This window comes from Xyrauchen texanus, chromosome 27 (genome assembly GCF_025860055.1).
Source record: "Xyrauchen texanus isolate HMW12.3.18 chromosome 27, RBS_HiC_50CHRs, whole genome shotgun sequence".
Classification (NCBI taxonomy): domain Eukaryota; kingdom Metazoa; phylum Chordata; class Actinopteri; order Cypriniformes; family Catostomidae; genus Xyrauchen; species Xyrauchen texanus.
Window position 1 is genome coordinate 17,679,708 of NC_068302.1, and position 22,624 is coordinate 17,702,331.

General features: G+C 39.0%; 1 protein-coding gene across 8 annotated transcripts in view; it reads left to right on the top strand.

The window, feature by feature from the left end:
• The window catches only part of pbx3b (pre-B-cell leukemia homeobox 3b), a 113,224-nt gene that overhangs the window by 68,359 nt on the left and 22,241 nt on the right, over nt 1-22,624 (top strand). For all 8 annotated transcript variants that reach the window (XM_052094852.1, XM_052094857.1, XM_052094854.1 and 5 more), the window contains exons 3-4: nt 19,377-19,618; nt 21,574-21,764. In XM_052094852.1, coding sequence (XP_051950812.1) covers nt 19,377-19,618; nt 21,574-21,764 — 433 coding nt within the window. The remainder of the gene's footprint in view (nt 1-19,376; nt 19,619-21,573; nt 21,765-22,624) is intronic.

The window sequence follows — 22,624 nt, forward strand, 5'->3', positions numbered from 1 at the left end:
AAAGGTCATGTAAAAATAGTTCCTTAAGGAAACAATTGCTGTTTGCAATATTTTAAAGTACACACCCTATTTAAGACAATCTTTGTTCTTCAAACGTGTATCTCCACGAAGCAAAAATCCATTACCAAGGCAATTCTATATTATTAATATAAACCCTTGCAATTCACATTTGTATTCAAATCTACAAACTGATCACTGTGCTGGAGCCTGCCAGCTTTTAAAAAAAAAAAAAGCAAGCAAAAGTGATCTGTGAGGCGAAAGTCTCCCTCTCGCACTAAGCCCTCAATTTATATACACAAACACAAAGAGCACACAAGAAACGGAAGAAAACGAATGTGAGGCAGACTGCAATGAGCCCTCCACACTGTCCTCTCCCAAATCCTAAACACAGTCCCCCCACCACCTTTTCATATTTTAAAATCAGCCTCTCCACTGTCCCACTGAATATTTCTAACTCATTCACACATGTCATCTTTACCTAAGCTTATTAAAAAGATGGACAGAGCAGTGGAGAATCCTGATTTTTCAGTCGTTGCTGTAATTGCCCAACACTAAAAAACAACAAGTGCCGAGAGAGGGTGAGAGAGTGTGAGCGGAGGCAAAGAGATAAAGGGCTTTAGAGGGGTGGAAAAGAAGGAGGGAGAATGTCTTGAAATCTCTCAATGGACCATGTTCCAATAAATCCCCTCGCATTTCAAAGGGGTGTGGGGTTTCACGAGCACATTTTGAAAGTCGATCCTGTGAATCGAGCGAGCACTTTATGGTATAAGTGCCAGCTTCTTTAAACTGATAGAGCAAAAGAGGAAGGAGGGGGGCAGGATAAGAGAGCGGGTGAGTGGGGTTGGCTTTTTGTGCATGTAATGCGTTGTGTTTGACCTGAAACTGCACCGACTGGCTGAGCTTTTGTGGAAATGATATACATGTGGAACAGAAACATAAGGCAATCCAATCTGAAAAGGTCAGTCGCCACTGCAGTCGACTAGAAAATGGAGATGAAGTGCATGTTTCCCTTCATTTGTTTCATAAAAATGAAAAATAAAAAAAGTGAACAAAAGGATAATAATAACAGCTTCAGCCAACAAAATGCTCTGAAAGCCTTCATCTGCAGCCTGAAACTACTGAAGTGAGGTGGCTAAAAGCATCAAGTATTCAGAAGAAAGGACACATAAAGATTGAATTTTTTTCTTGGCAAGCTAGGCTAATGGTGGCGTTGTTGTGGAGATCTCTCATGCTCTCATTAACCCTCTAGCTCGTTAGCGTCAACGGTTGCGCGTGCTTGACGAGCCCCGGCATCCCAACCTGATGCATGTCGTGTCAACTAGTGCTGTTCCTCGCCCCGAGACAAAGGCACATTGGCAAGACACTCGTCCACCCCGACTACAACCAACAAAATGTTATCCCCACTAATGTCTTCCCCTCCGATTAAATCTGTAACTGTTAATTACTGTAATTAGCTAAGCAAGACCTTTCTCTCTCCTGCTCTCTCTCTTTCGCCTTACCCCTCTCTCTCTTTAGCGTTTAACAAAAGCAGAGGTCTCTATATTTGAGTGCAATTTAGAATGGAAGGTGTGATGTTGTAAATATTTGTGAATATAATATTGGAGAGGTAAAACCTAAATGCCAGAGGCCACAGCTCAGACACTAAAACCTCATTAACGTGTAAAAAAAAAAAAAATGTCTTCATTCACATAGTCCTCATTTAGAGGAACACATGCATTGCAAATCTGGTCTCATAGAAACACGTTATTATACGTACTGTTTTATAAAATAATTTGTATGTGGCTTGTTGTACATATCACAGAAGTTTCATGTTGAAATGAACCCTAGAAGCACTACAACAATTAATTGTATTTTCTTTTACACAAATCACTAGTAAAAGGGTAGATTAACACTTACCTTACATAAACACTTACTTTTCGCCCTATTATGACATCACAACATTTTTAGAATAGTGCATGACAATAGTAAAATATATATTATAAATAGAATTAAAATGCATTACAGTATTGTGGCAGACAAATTAAGCATATATGAGACAATAGTAAAAATGTCATAAGGCAATATATTGTTTATTTCCATATTATTAATCACAAGTCTATTATTGTCTTACAGTCAACAGCAATCCATTGTGCAACTGAATTCATCAATCTGTCCAGAGACATTATTAGGGCTTTTCTAAAGACGTGTCAATGGACATACGTTAGCACCTCACTTTGGTAGTGTTACGTCATTAAGACATTTTTTCATTTGTGGTGTCAAGTTAAATGTAGTTTGAAACACATATTGAGATCCCAGCATTCAGAACTGTGCTTCATCCAGATGTTTTTGAATGCAAGAACGCATCTTCATCTTGCTCTGTCGCTGGTGACTCTTTACATTTGAGTGCAATCAAATAGCACATTAGCTCAACTGATAGACCATTGCACTTGCAATGTGAAGGAATAGAGTATGAGTTCTGGAGAGCAGAATTTTGACTGATTAATACTATCAGTTAAACAGTTAAAAAAAGTAATTAAAAAAGTTTTCTTCTTGGAAAAAGAAAAATAGGCTATACATATCAATCAACTCATGGGGGCATGTCGACAAGTGCAACCAACCAAACGTGCCTACAGCCATATTTCGCAGATTGAGCAAAAAGAAGTTCTGCGTGGGACAATTTTGTCCGAAAGGATGACGAGGTTATTTGTAAAATATACAATGCAGTATTGAAATATATCAAGTAGTACAAGCACAATGCAAAACCACTTCCGAAGCAAACATCCACGAGCATCTGGTGATGGAGGACAACAAAATTTGCTCTCCATGTTAGCAGGAATAAGATATGATGCGATATGAAGACATTTTGCCCATCAGCGTGGTCTGTGGCACGGGTTTTCAGGAGCTACTGGGCTATATCGAACCTAATTACTAAATCTCATCAAGACAGACTATTGCCCGAGTTCAAGCCTGTTTTGCAGAGGAAAAAATAGAGCTTAAAATGCAACTTGCTATCACTAAGTTCGTGGCCCTTCTGACCGACTGCTGGACGGCGCTCACAACGGAGAGCTACATTACAATTACATGCCACTATATCAATGACGATTGACAGGTTTCCTACTAACACAGAGAATGCAAGGCAGACACACGGCTGACAACCTCACAGCTAAACTAATTGATGTGGTGGAGACTTGAGGACTTACTGGGAAAGTGTCTGCATGTGTCCACGACAATGCACGCAACCTCGTGGCTGCTACCTCTCCCGGACGGGTGAATTGGGACTCAATTGCCTGTTTTGCGCATACACTGCAGCTGGTGGTAAATTATAGATTTAATGTGTTTGTGCATTGGGTTATTGTTGCAGCTGGGCGGCTTGTCAAGTACTTCAACTACTGCATGCAAGGCACTGGAGGCCAAACAAGAACAAATTATACTTCCGAAACACCAGCTCCTCCAATCATGCAAAACTAGATGGAACTCGGTGTGCAACATGTTAGGAAGACTTCTTGTTCAACGGTGGGCAGTTACAGCTGTCTGACCAAACAGTAACAAATCTGCAAGCCAGAACCCTCGAGATCCGAGATGAATACTGGTAGATAGTGGAGGAGATTGCGCTTGTGTTGGAGACTTTAAAATGCATGACCACCATCATGTCCACAGAAAAGGATTTGTAAATTTCCAACATTTACCCCATCACCTTCAGCCTCCTAAACACACACTTGATGAGAGCCGAGGATGATGGCTGAAGAGTGACAGAGTTCAAGGCGAAGGTTCGGCAGTCCATGAGTGACCGCATTGGGGTAGGCTATATCATTTATAGGGTTATATGCGTAAATATAGTGTATTTATAGATTAGCCTAGGAACTATTCAAATATTATTATTATTATTATTAGCCCTAGCATAGGTATTATTATCCCTTTTATTAGCCTATTAATATAATTGACAAAATAGCCTGTTCTGTTATGAATTAAGGGGGACATTAATATATTGTTCACCACAGGTTGTCATGAATGAGTTGGTGGCCAAACCAGCGCCAATCGGCTCTGTCCTGGACCCTCGCCATAAACATCGCTGTTTTCATGCATCAACGGAGAGAGCAAAACTTATAGCAATCCGTGCTACTGTGGAAGTGGCCACTGATAATAATGAAGATGAGCCTGATGCTGGCACTTTGTGGGAGATGAGACAGCGGTGTCTGCTGCCCAAGCTGGTGTTGTACATGTAGATGATGTTGCTCCTGGGAGACAACTACAGCACCCCTCAACAAGCTAATGACCCAGAAGCAGAGGTGGACACCAATATGAGAGACAATCTCCCCTCTTTGGATACTAATCCTCTTGACTGGTGGAAAGCTACTCAGACTTCCCGAGGCTGGCCACTCTAGCGAGGCACTATCTCTACATTCTTTGGACATCGGTACCATCTGAGTGGGTATTCTCCACCGCGGGTCTCACAGTTAACAGACTGCACACCAGACTAACCCCACAGCATGCTGCTATTTCTGAATAAAAACCAGTAGACAAGCTGTCCGCTATGCTGAGAACTGAGTTAGGCCTGGCCTGTTTATTTTATTTTGAACCCTGAAAAATGCGACTAAGTTAAAAAATATTTTCCTACATGGTCTAGGCTATTATACCGGTTCTACACAGAGCACTCGCTGCTGGAGGATTCAGTGTGTGTGTGTTTTTTTTTTTTTAAATTAAGCTGTTAATTATTTAATTGAAATATCTTTCATGCAGGCCTATCTATTTTACTCCGTCTGTTTTGCTCCTTTCACAGCAGCGCTGCAGGTGCGGGATGATGTGACGATGTGTGAATCCTCATGTTCTGTTGTTATTTATGCTGCTATTTGCTTATGTAAAAATAAACCCCTTCTTATGAAAAAAAAAAAAAAAACATTTCTTGGTATTTTTTAATGGGTCACAGACACTTGCCCATTCTAATTTAATTTAATTCAGATTTAACATTCTAATCTTGTCAGTTAACATTTAATGGCCGGTTAATGAGCGTCGTCTATCAGTCAGGAATAAAATTAAAAATGAGCATTCCTACCTTAAGATGTATAAAATAAGGCAATACTAATCTGTAATTTGGAGTGTAGTTCTTCTCGGAAAGAAAGGAGAGACGCTTCAGAGGGAGTTCATTCCCTTCCCTCTCTCTCTCTCTCCCTCTCGATCTCTCTATCTCTCCCTCTCTCTCCCTCTCTGCTCTAGGCAGCAGAGTCTTTGCTGTGAATTCACTGCAGCCACATTTAATTGATGGACTGTCAAGTTTGGCACAGAGGAAACCATTGCAAAAAGTAATTTCTTTGGCACTGGATCACGGCTCAGCTGTATGTTTCTAACACGGCTTTTGTTGTTTATCAACATGCCCTCACACATGCATGCACATTCAGAAAAAAAAGACATGCATACAAACGCACATGCGGGCACCTTACATGCAGGAATACTCCAGCATACTTGAAGGAACAAAGAAACCAGGCGGAGTTGATTCTGGGATTAGTGTGTCTGCATATTACAGCAATATTCACTTCTGCCCAAAGCTTTTTATTCCTGCCTTGTGTGCAGTCATGCTTATGCGTGTGTGTATAATGACACTAATACACCAGAACCTGCCATTTGTGTGTCCTGTTTTTGTATGTGTGTGTGAGTGAGTGTGACCTGGTTTTACATACTTCTCCGTTTGCCTAATTAGGCAGTGCTGGAGAAGGACGAGGCGGCTTGCATAGATTAGTTGCCTGTGGGTATCTCATAAGTGCCTTTCAATGACACATTTGCATTATTTGCTGGGGGTGTACATTAAGAAGCAGACTACCTTTGCCACAAATGAAGGCCATGAGCTTAATAAGACAAGAACAAATAACCTACAACAATATTAACATGAAATATGACAACCCAAAACAGGCTAGAAATTGAGAGAGTCGAGCTGGAAATTTAGAATATTGAAATGTAACATGATGCTCAAAGCACATATGCATATTTCATGGAATGCTGGTATGAAGATATTTTGGATTGAAATAAATGAGGAGAGCACTGTTTTTGGGGAAAAAGCATAATCAGTTGTAGTGTTTAGAAGTACGATTCATTTGAACAAAATTGCTTATTCGGACAGTTAATTTTAATAAACTGTTGGATCTCACACTTTTGTTGTGTTGCTATAAACTAATGTATTCTGGTCAATTCTTTGCTTTGTTAAATAATATTTTTGACTTGAATTCAACCTCAAACAGTTAAATTTGATGTTACCACATGAAGCACATTTTTAGGTTTAAAGCAACAACTCATTTGCAAAATCATTCAACACTGATCAGTAGATATTAATATCTTACTCATCCAGTCTCTATAATATAGGGCCAACTAAAACTGTGTCCTTTATATGCTGGCTTCAGCATCTTGACCAGTGACTAATTAGACATACAGGCTAAACAAATGATTGAATAAAGCTCAGCCTGGCCAGAGCCAGTGACCCTGTGAGATCCAGCGCAGGAGCCCATGCTGAATAGGTCCCGTCAGGTCACTGTGTATGAGAGAGAGTGTCGATCTGTGTCACTACTGCCTTGCGCTCTGGTTTGGCCGGCCTCCACACAGACACACAAGCAGGCCTGGTTGCTGACCACTGTGGTTTTTGGCCCGGGGCCGACTCCATGTCCAGGAGGGCAAGCACACACACACACACACACATACATACATACATACATACACTCACACACACACACACACAAAGAGGCTGTGACAGAGGCCCCCTTGTTTAGACTGTCTCTCTCTCTCTCAGTCTTGCTTTCTTCGTCCTCTCCCTCTGGACTATCACACTGTGTGTCACTACAGACAAATGTCAGCTCCTCAATGGGACAGTGATTAATTTTGGTGTGCTTTGCAAAATGTCTACAAGATGTTTGTTTGGGTTATCTTTTCCCACCCTTGTCTACCCTCCTCTCCTCCTCTCCCTCACCCTGTCAGAAAGCTATCTCCTGGGGAGAGGAAACACAACATCATCCAGGGACACAGGCTACCTGAACTGACAAGAAAACCTCGACTTTGACTGCTGCCACTTTTAGTCACGTCTCTCTCTTTCTTTCTTTGTCTATCTGTGCCCTCTCTCTCTCTCTCTCTCTCTCTCTCTCTCTCTCTCTGTATCTCTCTCTCTCGCTCTCTCTCTATTGTCTATTTAAAATTCAGATGCTTAGGACTTAGATATCCTGTCACAGCTATGAGGTGTGTGTTGTCACGCATCACTGTCAACAGTCCTGATTAGCTTATCACTCAGTGCGAAGAGAAGAGAATGTATATCATCAACATCATCTTCCTCCCAGACAGACTAAGCTGTACTGCTCTCTCACTCTCCATCATTTGTATTTTCCTCTTGCACTCACTGTCAGCATTTCATGATCTCTTCCTAATCTATAAGTATTAACACTGATAATTTGAAAACAACAAGCATATTTACATTGTACTGCTTAAAGGTGGACAACTTGTTAGGTCATGCAAACACCTTAAACGTTTTGGCGTTAAATGCAGAAAATGATCCAATGAAGTCACTTGTAAACTTCGTTTTTTTGGTAGTTATCAGTGTATTGGTGTGCAGACAATCTCAATGTAATGAATTTTTTTCAATGTTTTAAACAAAACACCAAGACATTTGTAAAACACATTGTTGAGCTAGTTGGCTAACAAAATTTAAAGGTGATGTGTTTAAAATATGATGTTAAATACTTCCTCGTCATTTGTATGTAGATTTCCCCTAAAAGTTAAAAACTGTTGCTGTAATGCAATTTCAAAACATTTCTGGGTTTTTATTAGCATCCTGACCAGCCCAATATAGACACATAGGCTCAACTAATTGCAAAAGTTTGGAGTGGGACAATCTGTTTGTTTGACCAATGGTAGACAGAGGGAGTGTTTGGGGAACCTATTTGAAAACAGTGATTATTTTCGCAATTCCGTTTGGTGGAGCAGAAATGACACACTTCACCTTTAAAAAACTAACTGTGACTGGTAATTTTGCATGTCATTCAGATAGCCCCTTTCTGTTTATGCTGGTGATTCTTAGCCACAATAAACAGCAATGTTGACCAGACTTTATGCTGACAGTTAAAAGTCTACCATCCTTTCTCCACTCTAATTTCAAATGTAGAATACAGTATGAGCAACACATTGAGTCTGTCTTTCAAAGCTGACAGGCAGGGCTGGTCGCGTGTGAAGGCCTCTCGGTACAACGGTCGCCAACTGTGGGGAAATAGAGAGCCTCTAGTGTGTGACTCGGGCTCTGATTTGAGCTGGCTGAGTCGATTTTGTGGGAGGGCACCATGCACTGGCCTCCCCAGTGCAGTCTCAGGTATGGTAATTAGTTTGTCATTAACATTGTGAATAGCTAATGTGTATTAATGTGTTAATGGCATGTTAATTACCCTATATGTGAGAGCAAGAGAGGAGCCCGGAGGCGCTTTCCCCAGCGTTCTCTTTGCCATGTGGATGTAGGCCAAAACTCATATATGGACACACACAGAGAAAGACACTTTAAGGCACTTCAATGTGGCTGATTTTTTGGTTTTACTTGGCAGAGCAAATTATTTCCAGAGGTGATTTGATCCCCTTAAGTGGTTTGACGGCCCTCTGATCTTTAGGTTTCTCAAACAGACAGGTGTGATTGAGTAAGAGAATGAAAAGGAGGTAGATTGTGTTGTATCAGTATGCCAGTGTTTGTGTTCATGTCCACTTCACATCATAATCGCAAAGTTGATCCGATGCCAAATGTGTCTTGTAATCCTTCTTCACTTTGGCCTCCCTTTGAAGCTGTGGCCAATTTAGCATGATCCTGCTCAAACCGCTCACCTGCAGCCTGTGGACACACACACACACACACACGCACACATGCACACACACACATGTTGGTGCAGCTATCATTATGAGGACTCTCCATAGACATAATGTTTTTTATACTGTATGAACTATAGATTCTATCCCCTATCCCTAACCCTCACAAAAACGTTCTGCATTTTTACACGTTCAATAAACATTTAGTATGTTTTTTAAGCAATTTGAATTATTGGGACACTGGAAATTTCCTCATAAACCACATTAATAGCATAATACCCTTGTAATTACCAGTTTATAACCATAAAAAAAGTCCTCGTAAACCACTTAGACCCCCCCCACACACACACACACTCACTTTTAATTTGCTATCTAAATTGGTAGCCTTCTATTGTTTATATAAAGCTTAATAATTAGTTATTCTAAGTTTATGAAACTACATGGTGCTATCTGATAGGTATGATAGGTGCAGCAGTAACAGATGTACTGTAGTAGATCTAGTCCGCCAAGTACAAAAATGTTCAACTTGTCATAGCAATTTCTTTTTTAGGTTTTTAATGGTTAAAACTATATTTTGGAAATTACTCATATTATAATTACTACTGATTAACCCTAACCCACACCAAGGAAAAAAAAAAATCTGTTTTTAGAATAAAAAAATAAAAGAAATATTATTCCAAATTTTGCCTACACAATTATAGCTAAATACGCACACACTCTTGTCATGGTCATGAGTGGACAATCACTGAACTGCTTTGAGAGAGATGACCTTTCTAGATTTTGAGAGGAACTAAATTCCCTTTCGATTATTTAGCTTCGGGAGACCTGTGCCAGTCAATACAATTAGACATGCAAAGGTGTCGATAGGCACTGGACTCCTGCAAAACCAATCATTGAACAGAGAAAGAAGGAAAGTGAAGTAGATGAGGGATTCAAGGTCAGTTGGAGGTGTATTGAACAAAACTCACAGAACATCGATGCGTGAAAGAGAAAGAAAGAGAGAGAAAGATCACTGCAAGACAGCACTCGCTTGTAGAAGATAACTGAATCACAACAAATAACTTTCTTTTTCTTGTCTGCTCATGTTGCTTTATAAGCCAGATGCTGTTTTTGATATGAACAAGCATGTGAAAGCATCTCTGCTGTCAGCACATCAAAGTCGAATTTCAATGGATGACTAGAAAACAGAAAACATAGATGTCTAGGGTTTGTATAAGTGTAAACATCAGCAAACAGCCTCTTATCACTGACCACACTGAAGAATAAACGACTCTCAGTGGTGTGTGTTTGTGTGTTAAGAGCTCCAACGCTGCACATTAACTCAGTGGGGAAGATACTTTATGGCTCTCATGGCCACTCTTAAGTGATAGGAGTAAACAAGGTAGAGGTCAGAGGTCAGTCGTAAGGGCATGCCCAGTGCCTAAGGGACAGATTGAGTAAGAGAAACAGAGCGATGGTGTAAATTCACTGTAATTGTTGTGACGGTACGCAGGTGTCTAATAAATATCACAGAACCTTTTAAAATATGTCTGTGGACAAATACAGGCATCCAATGCTGTAGAAAGTGCCATGTATCTCATATGGTGCATTTATGTTACAATAAGTAAATGTCAGATGCTTTCAACCAAAACGACTAACAGTGCATTCAGTGTAAACATACTTTTTGGGTATGTGTGTTCCCTGGGAATTGAACCCACAACTTTGACATTGCCAGGGTCATGCAGTTGAGCTACTAAAATATTTTGTTGATTTAATTTGATTCAGTAAGTTCTTAAACACCCAATAACATCAAATAAGACTTCTGTAGCTTTTAGATAATTTGCATGACATTTGAGGTCATGTTATGCTGCTGTACTCACTTGCTAATGTACAAACTTTGCTCAAATTACCTTCTAGCACATATACACATTTATAATTTACAGGCTTTTACTTCTGTGACTAATTTTGCACTGCAATGCTTTTTGTCCAATCAAATGCTCTCTAGAATGAGAATGTCCTTCCCCCTAATACCAGCTGAAACTGACTAGCCAGAAGCTAATCATGGTTAATGGCTGTAATGTAACTAAAGCCTAAAGGCTATTACAGAAAAAAAGGACACCCAAACGTACTGTTTCAATAGCAAATCTGTCAACACACGAAAGAAAACTGATACATGGGGTCTTGAATTTGACTCCATATGTAAGAATGCAATTTTTTTTGTTTGATGTTTTTTTTAAAGGCTTGTAACATGCTAGCAACAGTGTATTATCGCATTGTTCATTTTGAGCTGATGAAATCAAGTGACAGGCCTAAAGCACACCATCTAATTGGGTCTGGTTGTGTAGTCATTTTATAGTGTGTATTGTAAGGGAACTTGTGAAGGTGAAGCTTGGCCTCCTCTCTTCAAACGAGCTCCCAATCCCCTATTGTCCATTTACTGTGATACCAGCAACATTGCATCAGACCCAGCTTTTTGAAACAGAGCTTTATCTGTCGCTTGGGCTCAGGGTTAAAGTCCTAAGGACTTGCGTCAGAAAGAAAAGAAAAGTTTAAAGGAAGAAAACTAATATTTTGTACTACTACCTGAGATCATTGCATCAGTTTAAGGCTAAAGGGTTCTGATAAAGGTAGGTGCAAGGTGCATGATGTTTACACATACCGTCAAGCTTATGCTGATGGAAAGAGAGTGAGGTATTAGTTAAATCCAGTACAGATATCTGTGACTAAAGCAGTGGAAATTCTTAGCTGCATATTTGCAGCTTTACTGGCAATGAGAGATCTAATCACCGCAAAGCCTATTTTACCAGTATCACGGTAGGATGTTTACATTGCTCATCCTAAAAATGTTATTAGCTGCTTAGCTAAAAGGAAAACTGCAGGCTTCAGGCCCGCTGTGTGGATGTGATAGCACTAATTCATTTCAGACATATTGGGGTTTAGTTTGAAGTGATAAAAGTGTTGTTACGACAGAGGAGATTTGGTTGTTTCTTATTTGTCTGGTTCTTCCGTGAGCCGTATGTCATAGGAATGGTGGAGCCATAATAAAATGGAAAGAATTGATAGAGGTAAAAGGATGGAGAATTTTTTTTAATGAAAAGCAGTATGCACCATGTTGAAAAGACAATTGTTGCATGTTGTGTATTAGAAGCTGGTTCCAAGCATGGGACCTAGATGTGTTGGTGTCCCTACCAGGTGTCTTCAAGAGATAGTCTACTCAAAAATGAATAAATATATGAAAAAAAATCACTCACTTTCTTCAGTAGAACACAAAAGGAGATGTAAATAAATTATTATAGAATTACAAATTTTGAGTGAACTATCCATTTAACTAGCTTAACATTCAAGGATCCTTTGGCCAACTTCATCATAAAGGCCATGCTTGTTGACCAGCATTTTTTGCTGGGTTTGCTGTTCCACCAACTAGACATGCTAAGTCTAAGTTGATATTTTCAGCATGGTGAAATGGGGAAAAGTCATACAACAGTAGCAAAAACATAACCAGAAAATCAAAGAGCATTTGGGAGAGGACTGGGTGATGACATAACAGGAAACGACTTGACTCTTATTTCTGTGGTTAAAAGAAAGTGGCCCCATAAACCACAGCACTGTTTGCTTGTAGCTCTTACAGCAGGTGGAGGTGGAAGAGAGGAGGGGGAGGCGGGGAGGAGGGGGTCCGTTTTTCCAATCGTGCCAATTATGGATGGCTCTCCTGGGCTGCCGTGGCACCAATGCACCCAGTCTGCAGCCTGGAGGGCCCCAGCGTGCTATCCACACAGCCGAGTAATCATTTTTATCCCCGCCATTTCCCAAATAGAAATGGACACGTATGATAAAAGTGTCAGAGCCGGTGTGGGCTACAGGACCTTCTAACTGCATTATGTCACATCCTCGCGTCCTTCTCTGTTTTGCTTTACCTGCGTACGGCCGTGTTATTGCTCGCAGGAACTTGGCGGTAATATACAGTTCAAGACAAGCAGCTCTTTATGGCCTCAAATTATTTGGTTTGAATGAAAGTGCTGATTTATGTCTGTTTAAGTGAAAAGCTCGGTAAATTCCCACAGCTGTGTTTCCTGTTCTGTTCCTTCAGGAGAGAGTGAACGGAATGGTCATGACAACCAAGGCAGGTATGGAAATATGTCAGCTGTGGTATATTTAATGTACCTGACAGAAGCTCGATAAAATAAACAAACCTACAAAACGAAGCCACTACCACCTCTAACATACAACAAATCAAAAATAAACATACATACATATACGTATACTTACACATGATACCCAGTAAGCATACGTATATATACTGTATATCCAGGCTTGGGGAGTAACGGAATACTTGTATCAGTGTTACGTAATCAGGATACAAAAAATGTGTAACTGTAATCTGTTACAGTTACATGAAAACTCAACATATTCAGATTACAGTTACATTTGGTAAAAATTTAGATTACTAACAGGATTACAATTTTCAATATATAAAAAATAAACAAAAGATCCTCCTGACATAAAATGTAAAAGATACAGATATGATCAGATGCACACTGGAGATCTTTTATGGTTCTCTCTTGTGACTCACTTGAATTTGGTGCCACATGTGTAAATAACACCTGTCTCACATCAACACTCTGCTCTCGAGGCAAACGTGGTCAAACCATTAAAAGTGCTGTTTCATCTCAGTGGCAACTGGAGGACTATTATAATTTTTTGGGAATTTGACAGTCTTGTCTCTTCAGTGGAGAAAAGGGAAACAAAATTACAGTTCAGTACCATTTAACTTCCAGCTGTGAAGATGCATTGATTTTCCACGGACCCGACATATAATTTAAAGAAGCATTTATAGGTAAGACCCACGTGTAAATCAAGTTAGCAAGGATAGCTAAAATTTGTCATAAGTATTCCCTAATTTCACCATCTGTCCATCTGTCGATAATTTTCACAGGAGCAGAAATAGAAGCAGAGAAGCTTCCACTCCCTCTGGCGAACGGCCAGTATTCCTTTACACGGGACGCCTACAGATTAAACTTTAGTGTGACTTCTCATTTTAATCTTAATTTCAATTGAAACTCTAAAATTGTTCTCTGAAATGCTTTTATGTTGTAATGAGTAATTAAATAAACAGTAATTGGGACAGCATTTCTTTTTAATATTGTTAAAAAAATCCAGATTGTACACATGAATACCAACTAAATTGAAAATATTCTTAAATTCTTAGGGGAAAAGTGCAATGGATCATTTATCTGATTTTGATACTTATTATAAATGCATTGTTAAATTCTGGCAAATGTAACATTTTAAAGCTCATAGAAAGTAGGAATAAGTAATTCAAGATACATTAGAAAGGTATAAATCTGTTTTGATCTATTCTTTTAAACAAGATGACAGGCACTGGAGGCATTAATAAATATAATGATGATGATGATGAAGATAGCAGGTGATCTACCTATTACAGTCAGAAGTTAATGAATGGTCAGTGCCAATTAGTCTACATGATAACTGCAATACATGGCAGAATTGAACTTTGTAGTTTTTTTTAATCTGAGGTATATCCTGTCAGATTTTTTTTTTTATTTTGGAGGGGATTTTCTCCCCTTTTTCTCCCAATTTGGAATGTCCAATTCCCAATTTTGCTCCTAAGTCCTCATGGTGGCGTAGTGACTCGCCTCAATCCGGGTAGTGGAGGACGAATCTCTGCTGCCTCTGCATCTGAAACCATCAACCCGAGCATTTTATCACGTGGCTTGTTGAGTGTGTTACCACGGAGACATAGCACATGTGGAGGCCCACGCCATCCACTGCGGTATCTATGCACAACTCACCACGTGCCCCACAGAGAGCGAAACACATTATAGCGATCACAAAGACGTTACCCTGTGTGACTCTACCCTCCCTAGCTACCAGGCCAATTTGGTTGCATAGGAGACCTGGCTGGAGTCACCTGTCAGATTTGTTAATGTTATCAAAGACATAATTTAGTGCATCTGTTCTAACTGTTTTAGCTTGATGAGAAAATATATAATTTTTTTGTAACAGATAGAGGTCTCACCTGATTTGGTAAACAATGTGGAGTTGTTTTACATTTGAACATCTTGTGTTTTCCTATTAAGGAGGCAGTGTCCCTGTTTTTCATGTTTTTTTCTTATAGTAATCTGTATTTGTAACGGATTACATTAAAAAGTAACCCTTTTATACCTACTGCAATAAAGGTGGTATAGCAATTCTGATTGAATGATTGTGTGTGCATGTGAGCATTTGTTTGACTGCTCATGGAGGCAGTGGCACATGGTCACATTGCCCCTGGTGTGGCTCTGTCGCTGACTCTGCATTGTCCAGGAACCCCAGCTGAGCGTCTCACACAAATGACCTCATTCATCCTCAGCCTCTCACACCATTACACCCCATGGCCTAATATCAACACCACATACATGCACTAACACCTGATCAATACCGCCTGGGCCAGCCAATGGTGGGGGTTATGCTGTTTAGATTTGTTGTGTTCCCAGAGTAAATAGTCTCCTCACATTGACAGCATCTTGTCTTTGTTTATTTATTAAAGTGGGTTAGCTAGAATCCATGTGCGCTCGGTTGGAGTTTGTTTGTGAACAGGGCTTTACTCACCGCTGGCTTTGTAGCATTTTGTACTTTACCGTGACGAAAGTGTGGATATAGGTCTGGCTATGCGAGACTGTAGTTTGATGTAATCACTTTTCTTTGCATGATACATTGACTGCATTTATACATATGTTGGCGTTAGTTGCTAGCCTGCTTTATCAATAGCTGTTAGCTAAATATGGTGGATGATGACAGTAGCTGTTTATAAAATACACTGTACGTTATAAATATGTTGACAATTCAGTATTGATGTGATGCCATCACAACTGTCATTTTGATATATCAATGCTCTATTGTTTTATAATAATAGAATGTAAATATTTTCTGTATAACCAAGTTAAGTTACACTAATGAATGGAGCTTTTTGCATTGTCTTGAACATTGTTTAGCATTAATTTCATGTGTTATTGTAGTTTACCTGGCTGAATAATTACAGATTAACATTGTTTATGACAGTTACTGTGCAGGCAAGATCAAGTTAGCTAAAATGACACAGATCAATCCTTTTGGCACTATATTTCACATGCTTTGCAGACTCTCGGGAGCGTGCATATACGTTACATCTTTTGAATTATCCCGGCAAAAGCGACCCACTCCTTTTGCATGAAAATCAGTCTACAGGCTTTAATAGGCAACCTAGGAAGTCCGGGAAGGGCTCATTTTTTAAGTTGCCTTACAAGCCGTGCACACAATGGCAAAAAAAGGTGAATATTACATTAAAATTGTTACATACTGCACCATTAAACAAATGGTGACCAAAGCAGCACCTAAAATGCACAATTTCCTTTATACTTTAATTGAAAGTGAAACCTAAAATGTTTATGTTGAAAAAATAAAACATAAATAAATAAATATACTAATACATATTTCCACATTATATTTCTAATAATATCCAAATAAAATAAATTTACTCATTATGCCAATCAAGCATATGGTACCTATGTGCTTGTGTGTAATATGATCTGCATTTATGTGTGTGTCTGTTTATTTCTTTCAAACACTCAAAGCTTGCTTGCTGTTTAACTAATTGTAGCTGGTTTCCCAGCTGAAAAGTGCCTAAAAGCCCTCTAAAACATGCAAACAGACCAGACTGGTAGTCTTTAGGTTTAAACCAGTTAAGGTGTTTTGTATTTTATCAGGATTTCTTCTTAGTCCTAGACATTTCTTTTGCAAATTTCCGATGATTTTTCACCCTTTGTTAATTAAATAATTGTATTTTAATGCCGCCTTGTGTTCATTTATGTTTTAACACCCAGTTTAGGTATTATATGTTTATTTTATATTTTTGGCGTTTCTTTTTTATATCATGAAGCTGGAGCATGCATGCCATGCCAGCACAGATCAACACCTGTACATGTTGAATGAGAACTAATTAGGACTCACTAAAAGATAGGCACGAGAGAAATGAAAACAAAAGAAAGGGAGGAAAAATTAAAGAAGAAGAGAGACTGTTTGTCCCGATAACAGACAGAAGGCCGCAGCCGAAGACAAAGCAGGACCGTGTCTTTTTAGAGCAGCACTGTTGCAAATACATGTTAAGATTAAAATCTTTTATTAAAATATTTCACAAAAAATAGCTTTTTTCTGCTTCATTATTCTCCTGTATGAATGAAGTTAATTACACAAGCAGAAAGAAAGAGTGAGAGAGAGACAGGCACTGATGAGGAAGTCTGTAATCAATCTTAATGGCTCTTTACTGCTCCAAGGTTCATTATGAATATCAAGCAAACACAATGAGCTATCTTTCACCCTCATATCGATTGCTATGCAAATTTACATACATTTCAAGCAGCCTTGACTCTGCAGAGAGGAGAACGGAGTTGTATAATAAAACAGTTTGTTAACAACAAAACATAACAACACTTGTGAGAACAGTTTCTGCTCATTATTACGCTGTACTCGTGATTTTTGAACAGCAGGCGAGCACTCACACATAGACACGTGTATTCCGGCACAAATATACACACAGAGTGCATGTCTTTCTGTTTAGCATCGTCTCTGCATCAGTGAGGTGCCATCATGCTGTTGAGTGTGTCAGTCGGTGAGTGTCCCTGTCATGTATGGCTGTGAACACACACATACATTGTGTGCAGTGTGCTGTGAAAATTCGAGAAGGCAGTACTGCAAATCAGAGGAAAAACAAATTTCGTACCTAAGGGCATTTTCAGCACTCTTGCAATAGCCCCAGTACCCTGATCTGTCACACTTTAACTCAAGCATAGCGATGGACTGGAGTGGACAACATATTTTTACTATAATAGAGTATATATAGATAGTAGTATTTCCTGCCAGACATTGGCTTGATTACATAGCTCACTAGCCGTATGATTGTATTGTTGAAGACTAACACCTATATGAATTCAAACATTTATGAATTATTAATTCACTCTATCGTTATGGCTTATTAGGGCAGTAGACATGCTCAAGCGTGTCAGGAAGCATATCTCCACACATTTTTCCGAAGTGACTTAAGCCATAATGGAGCTGTTGACTTCCAGCGACACAAGCAACATCAGCTGTTGCGACAGGATTTGGGCATGTCAAGAGATGCGACAAAGTTGAGAAAAGTTTAACTTAACTTTGCAAATGCAGAGGGATATCGCGCAGCCATTTACAATGAGAGAAGACTGTGGGGCTTACGTCATCTGTCTCCTGTAAGATAATGAAGCCGAGTGCAGTGCAGAGTGGTTGTCATTGATTTCACTGTTCGATATCATTTGTCTGTATCCACATACATAGATGTAATACAACAATGATGCGTGAAAAACGGCGTCAGAAATTGAGCATTCTGAGTGAGTTTGAGTGATACATTGAAAGAACGTTCATTGATATGATTGAGCATTGTTGCAGTTTTAAAACATGTTCCCCTCCAGAATGCTCGTTTTTAGTGGCAAGTAAACTGATTTCTTTTAAGTTGGATCATGTACCTGAAATGTTCGTCATTGTGAGTGAGTTTCATTCATACATTAATAGACTGTAAGTCTTGTTCACTAGATGATGCATTGAACACAGCTGCAGTTTATATAAAAATACTCTCCCCTGCAGAATGTTTATTATTCAAGGCAAAACAAATAATTCCTAGTCAAATAAGAATGATATCTTAGTTTTACTGGCAGTAAATCTCATCTGTGAACACTGCGTGAGATGCTGAAAAAACTGAGATGCTGTGCAACCGTCAAAAATGTTTTGTAAAAAAATAATAATAAAAAAATAACATTGGACAAAAACATGTCTGAATGGCCCCTTAAAGTGTATTCAACATATATTTGATCAGTATTGTGCGTTTCCTGTGAATCAAAACCAAAGTCTTTCTAGCAAACCAGTGCACTCAGCGGCCATTTTTGTAATGCTCTCAAGCAGCTATTTTTTTATGTTAACAAGCCGCATACAAGAGCAGCTCCTATCTACTTAAATGGGGAAAGACCCAAATCTCCAATATGGTTGGTCAAGAGCGTATTTCAAATCAGCAGTAAAATCTGACAACAATGAAATCATCAATTGTGCTTCTTTACCTCAGATTACGCAAAAAAAAAAAAAAAAACACAGGCAGGCAGTGTCTCTATCTAAAAGGTGATTGGCTCATTACCTGTAAGGTTGGCCTTCTTTTCTACATCCGTTGACCGTTTTTCATTTTAATAGAAGTGGCCCATATCTGCTATATAGTCTCTGATCAAACCCATGACCTTGGTGTTCCTAGTAACAGGAACATCTTTGCTTGTTGATTTTGTTTATAAAAAGCACCAAAATCATAGTAGGTATTTCATTCCTTTAAAAAAATCTAGCTTTTTTTCACATGTAAACTGCAAGATTGCCCCAAATAGGCAGTCTTTGAAAGGGTTTATTCATGCTTTATTCCGTAATAATTTCCATTAGCTATAACACATGTATTGTGTATTAAATTTAAAATTATACAATGTCACACTGGGGAAGAAACTACAAATCATCTTTTGTCTTGTTTTCCAGAATCACTTCACTGACCAATCCCTTCTTGTCTTTTTGTTTGTAAGGTCTAAGTATCCGCGGGGCTCAGGAAGAAGACCCTCCCGATCCTCAGCTGATGCGTCTTGACAACATGCTTCTGGCGGAGGGCGTATCTGGACCGGAGAAGGGCGGAGGATCGGCAGCGGCGGCAGCAGCAGCGGCAGCAGCCGGCAGTCCCACTGACAACTCCATTGAACACTCTGACTACAGGGCCAAACTCTCCCAGATCAGACAGATCTACCACACTGAGTTAGAGAAATATGAGCAGGTGAAACACAGTGGACAGTCCAAAGGTCTAACAAGCTTGTGACAACCTTCAATTGCAATACTTGCGGACTGAATTGTGAAAGGTCTTTTCTTACTTCCACCTATTTAACCATATAGCTGCCTTTACAATTTTGTGTTGAAGCTAATCAAATCAAATCAAATCAAATAAAGACTTGCGTTGAGTGTCATGACAACGGCAAAGCTGTTTCCTTTACTCAAACCTAAAACCTGAAACTTAAGCTGCTCTTTTAATTTCCTTCAAAAAATGCAATTTAGCAAATCTAGCCCAACCTCGTTGTACGTTTTTTGACAGGTTTAAAGAGAGACCTGGAGGCCTTGATCTGAACTGAAGGTGTCAGAGGTCTAAACCTGAGCAAGCACTTTCTGTTTTACAGTCCTGTCTATCACAATTACAATCGAGACTAGATGTGATTTATGGTGGCATTACAGCATTAGGGCATCTTCAACTTACCTGACCCCAGAACAGAGGTAGTCTAGACACCCTCTTATAAATATTGAGCCGACGCTTTTAGTTACAGTGTGGAGAGCAGCCTCTGATTGCATAGTGCATTTGAGAGTGTTGCTTTGCAGGACTTACTGCTTCATTGAGGTCATGTATTGATTTTCTAATGGAGCTGACATTAATTTTTGATTCAGCGTTTTAGTTATTTTTTCATAAACAAGGATGAGTTGAACGAGGGCCTTCCGATATCTCAGATGCGGTATAGTTGACTGTACAGTATAATGTTGGTGGTTTCAGAATATATTCCTATAAATGTACTGTATTTGCCCTTACTCTCCATACAATACTTCAACAGTACTTATGGAGTTCACAATAAACAATGGTGGCAGGAAAACTCTTATTTGTAAATAACAATCCATTTAAAATTATATGGAAGTTGTTTTGCTGATGGTTTAACCAGCCAATGGGCTAAATTAGTCTGATTAACTTCCAACTGTTTAGAAAGAGAGCGTGCATAAAAGTGGTTTACCCCTTTCACTGTGAGTAAATGCATCTTTCTTAAGGGTGTTCCCAGGTTTTAATTATCTAAATGTAAATACTTAACGAATTTTACTCCGAGTAATGAGCTAAAGTGTGCACTACCTAAATGAGTTATTCTAATTAATCATTTATGAACCACTGCTTTAACGAAAAGCTGTTTATACTCTACGGGTGCTGGGCAGGTGCCAAATTGCAAATCGGCATTTGCATTCATAGATGACTTCACCTATTAAGCTGTTTAATTCCTGAGCACCACTACAAACATTATGGAGTGTGCTTTCAAGAGCGGCAGCTTTGAACTTGCTTCAAAAATTGCTGATTGCTGTTCTAAAGAGCTTCAAATGAATTCAGTTGAACTGATAGTCCTTCGTCTGCAAAATAATGCCAAAGATAATTTATGTCACTAATTTGAGGGCATATAAGGATTTTAAATTAGAGGGTTAATCTCTATAATGTTTTTTTCGAGGGATTTATCATTATCGCTTCGGTTTTGAATGCTTGAAAATTCAAGTCAATGTGAGATTTTCAAACTTTAATCATACATTTCCTGAATAAATAAATAAACAATATGTTTACAAAAAACAAGAATAAAACTGAAATTATCTTGAAACAAAGTTTTAATAAAGACCATTTGGTGTGTTGGCGCAATTGCATAAATCAAAACGTAATGTTTGGGATTTAGAACAAATCCTAACCCGAATGTTTGAGGAATATTAAAACATTGCTGCCTTGCAAGCGGAGTAATTATTTATTAGCAGTTGAGGCTCGACAGTGGGTCCTAATGACTTCAGAGGCTGATAACAGCAGACATAATCCTACAAATTGCACATATCTCATCAACCTTAATTAATTTAGGGTAATACGTTTTACACCTATGCATTCACTCAGAATCTACTAATTTCACAAAAAAGCTATACCCTCAGAGTGAATAAAATTGTTTTCTGTATCCACAGGCATGTAATGAGTTCACAACCCACGTCATGAACCTGTTGAGGGAGCAATCTCGCACACGGCCCATCTCGCCCAAAGAAATCGAGCGCATGGTCAGCATCATCCACCGCAAATTCAGCTCCATCCAAATGCAGCTTAAGCAGAGCACCTGTGAGGCCGTCATGATCCTGAGGTCCCGCTTTCTTGACGCCAGGTTCGTATGAGCATGTGTGATCTACCCACTTAACATTAACATCAAATAAACTATAGTACATACAGCACTGTACAAAAGTTTAAGGCACTTGTGGAAAATGTTGCATGGTGAGGATTTCTTCAACAATAATGCTATAAATATGTTAAAGTCATGTATCAATTAACATACAAATTCCAGTAAACATAAAAAAACTAAATCAATATTTGGTGTGGTAACCTTTCCTTTCAAAACAGCACCAGTTCTCCTAGATACACCTGGACACTGGTTTTCTTGGTTGTTGGCAGATATGATGTTCTGAGCTTCTTAGAGAATTCATAACAGTTCTTCTATCAATTTAGTCTCAGTTGCTTCTATCTCTTCATGTAATCCCAGACCGACTCCGTGTTCAGTGGGGGCTCCCCCACCATGCCATCTGTTGCAGGGATCCCTGTTCTTCTATTCTATTCTATTTGCAAATAAATGTTTTGGAGTCTTAAATTAATATTTCCTATTGACACACCAAAGCTGAAGATATAAGTACCGATCTTAAGACAAATGTTTTTGTGAAACATCTAATGTGCCTAAGACTTTTATACAAATTGACTTCATCATCTTTATTCATCTGTTAAAATTACCTTTATATACCAGTTGATTTACAGTAATTGCAAAAAAGTTATTTCTGAGAAAAGATCTAGCAGCATTTGTTTTACAGATGCCACTTGGTTTAATATTTTGTTGACCTATTTTAGAATATGCAAATATATACATTTTATAGTGTGACTTAAGTGTCCATATACTATTTGTGGCCTCTCTATACAGAGATGGAAGTATTGTGACTTAAAGGTTGTAATACATGTTAAACATTTTGCTGAATTTTGAGC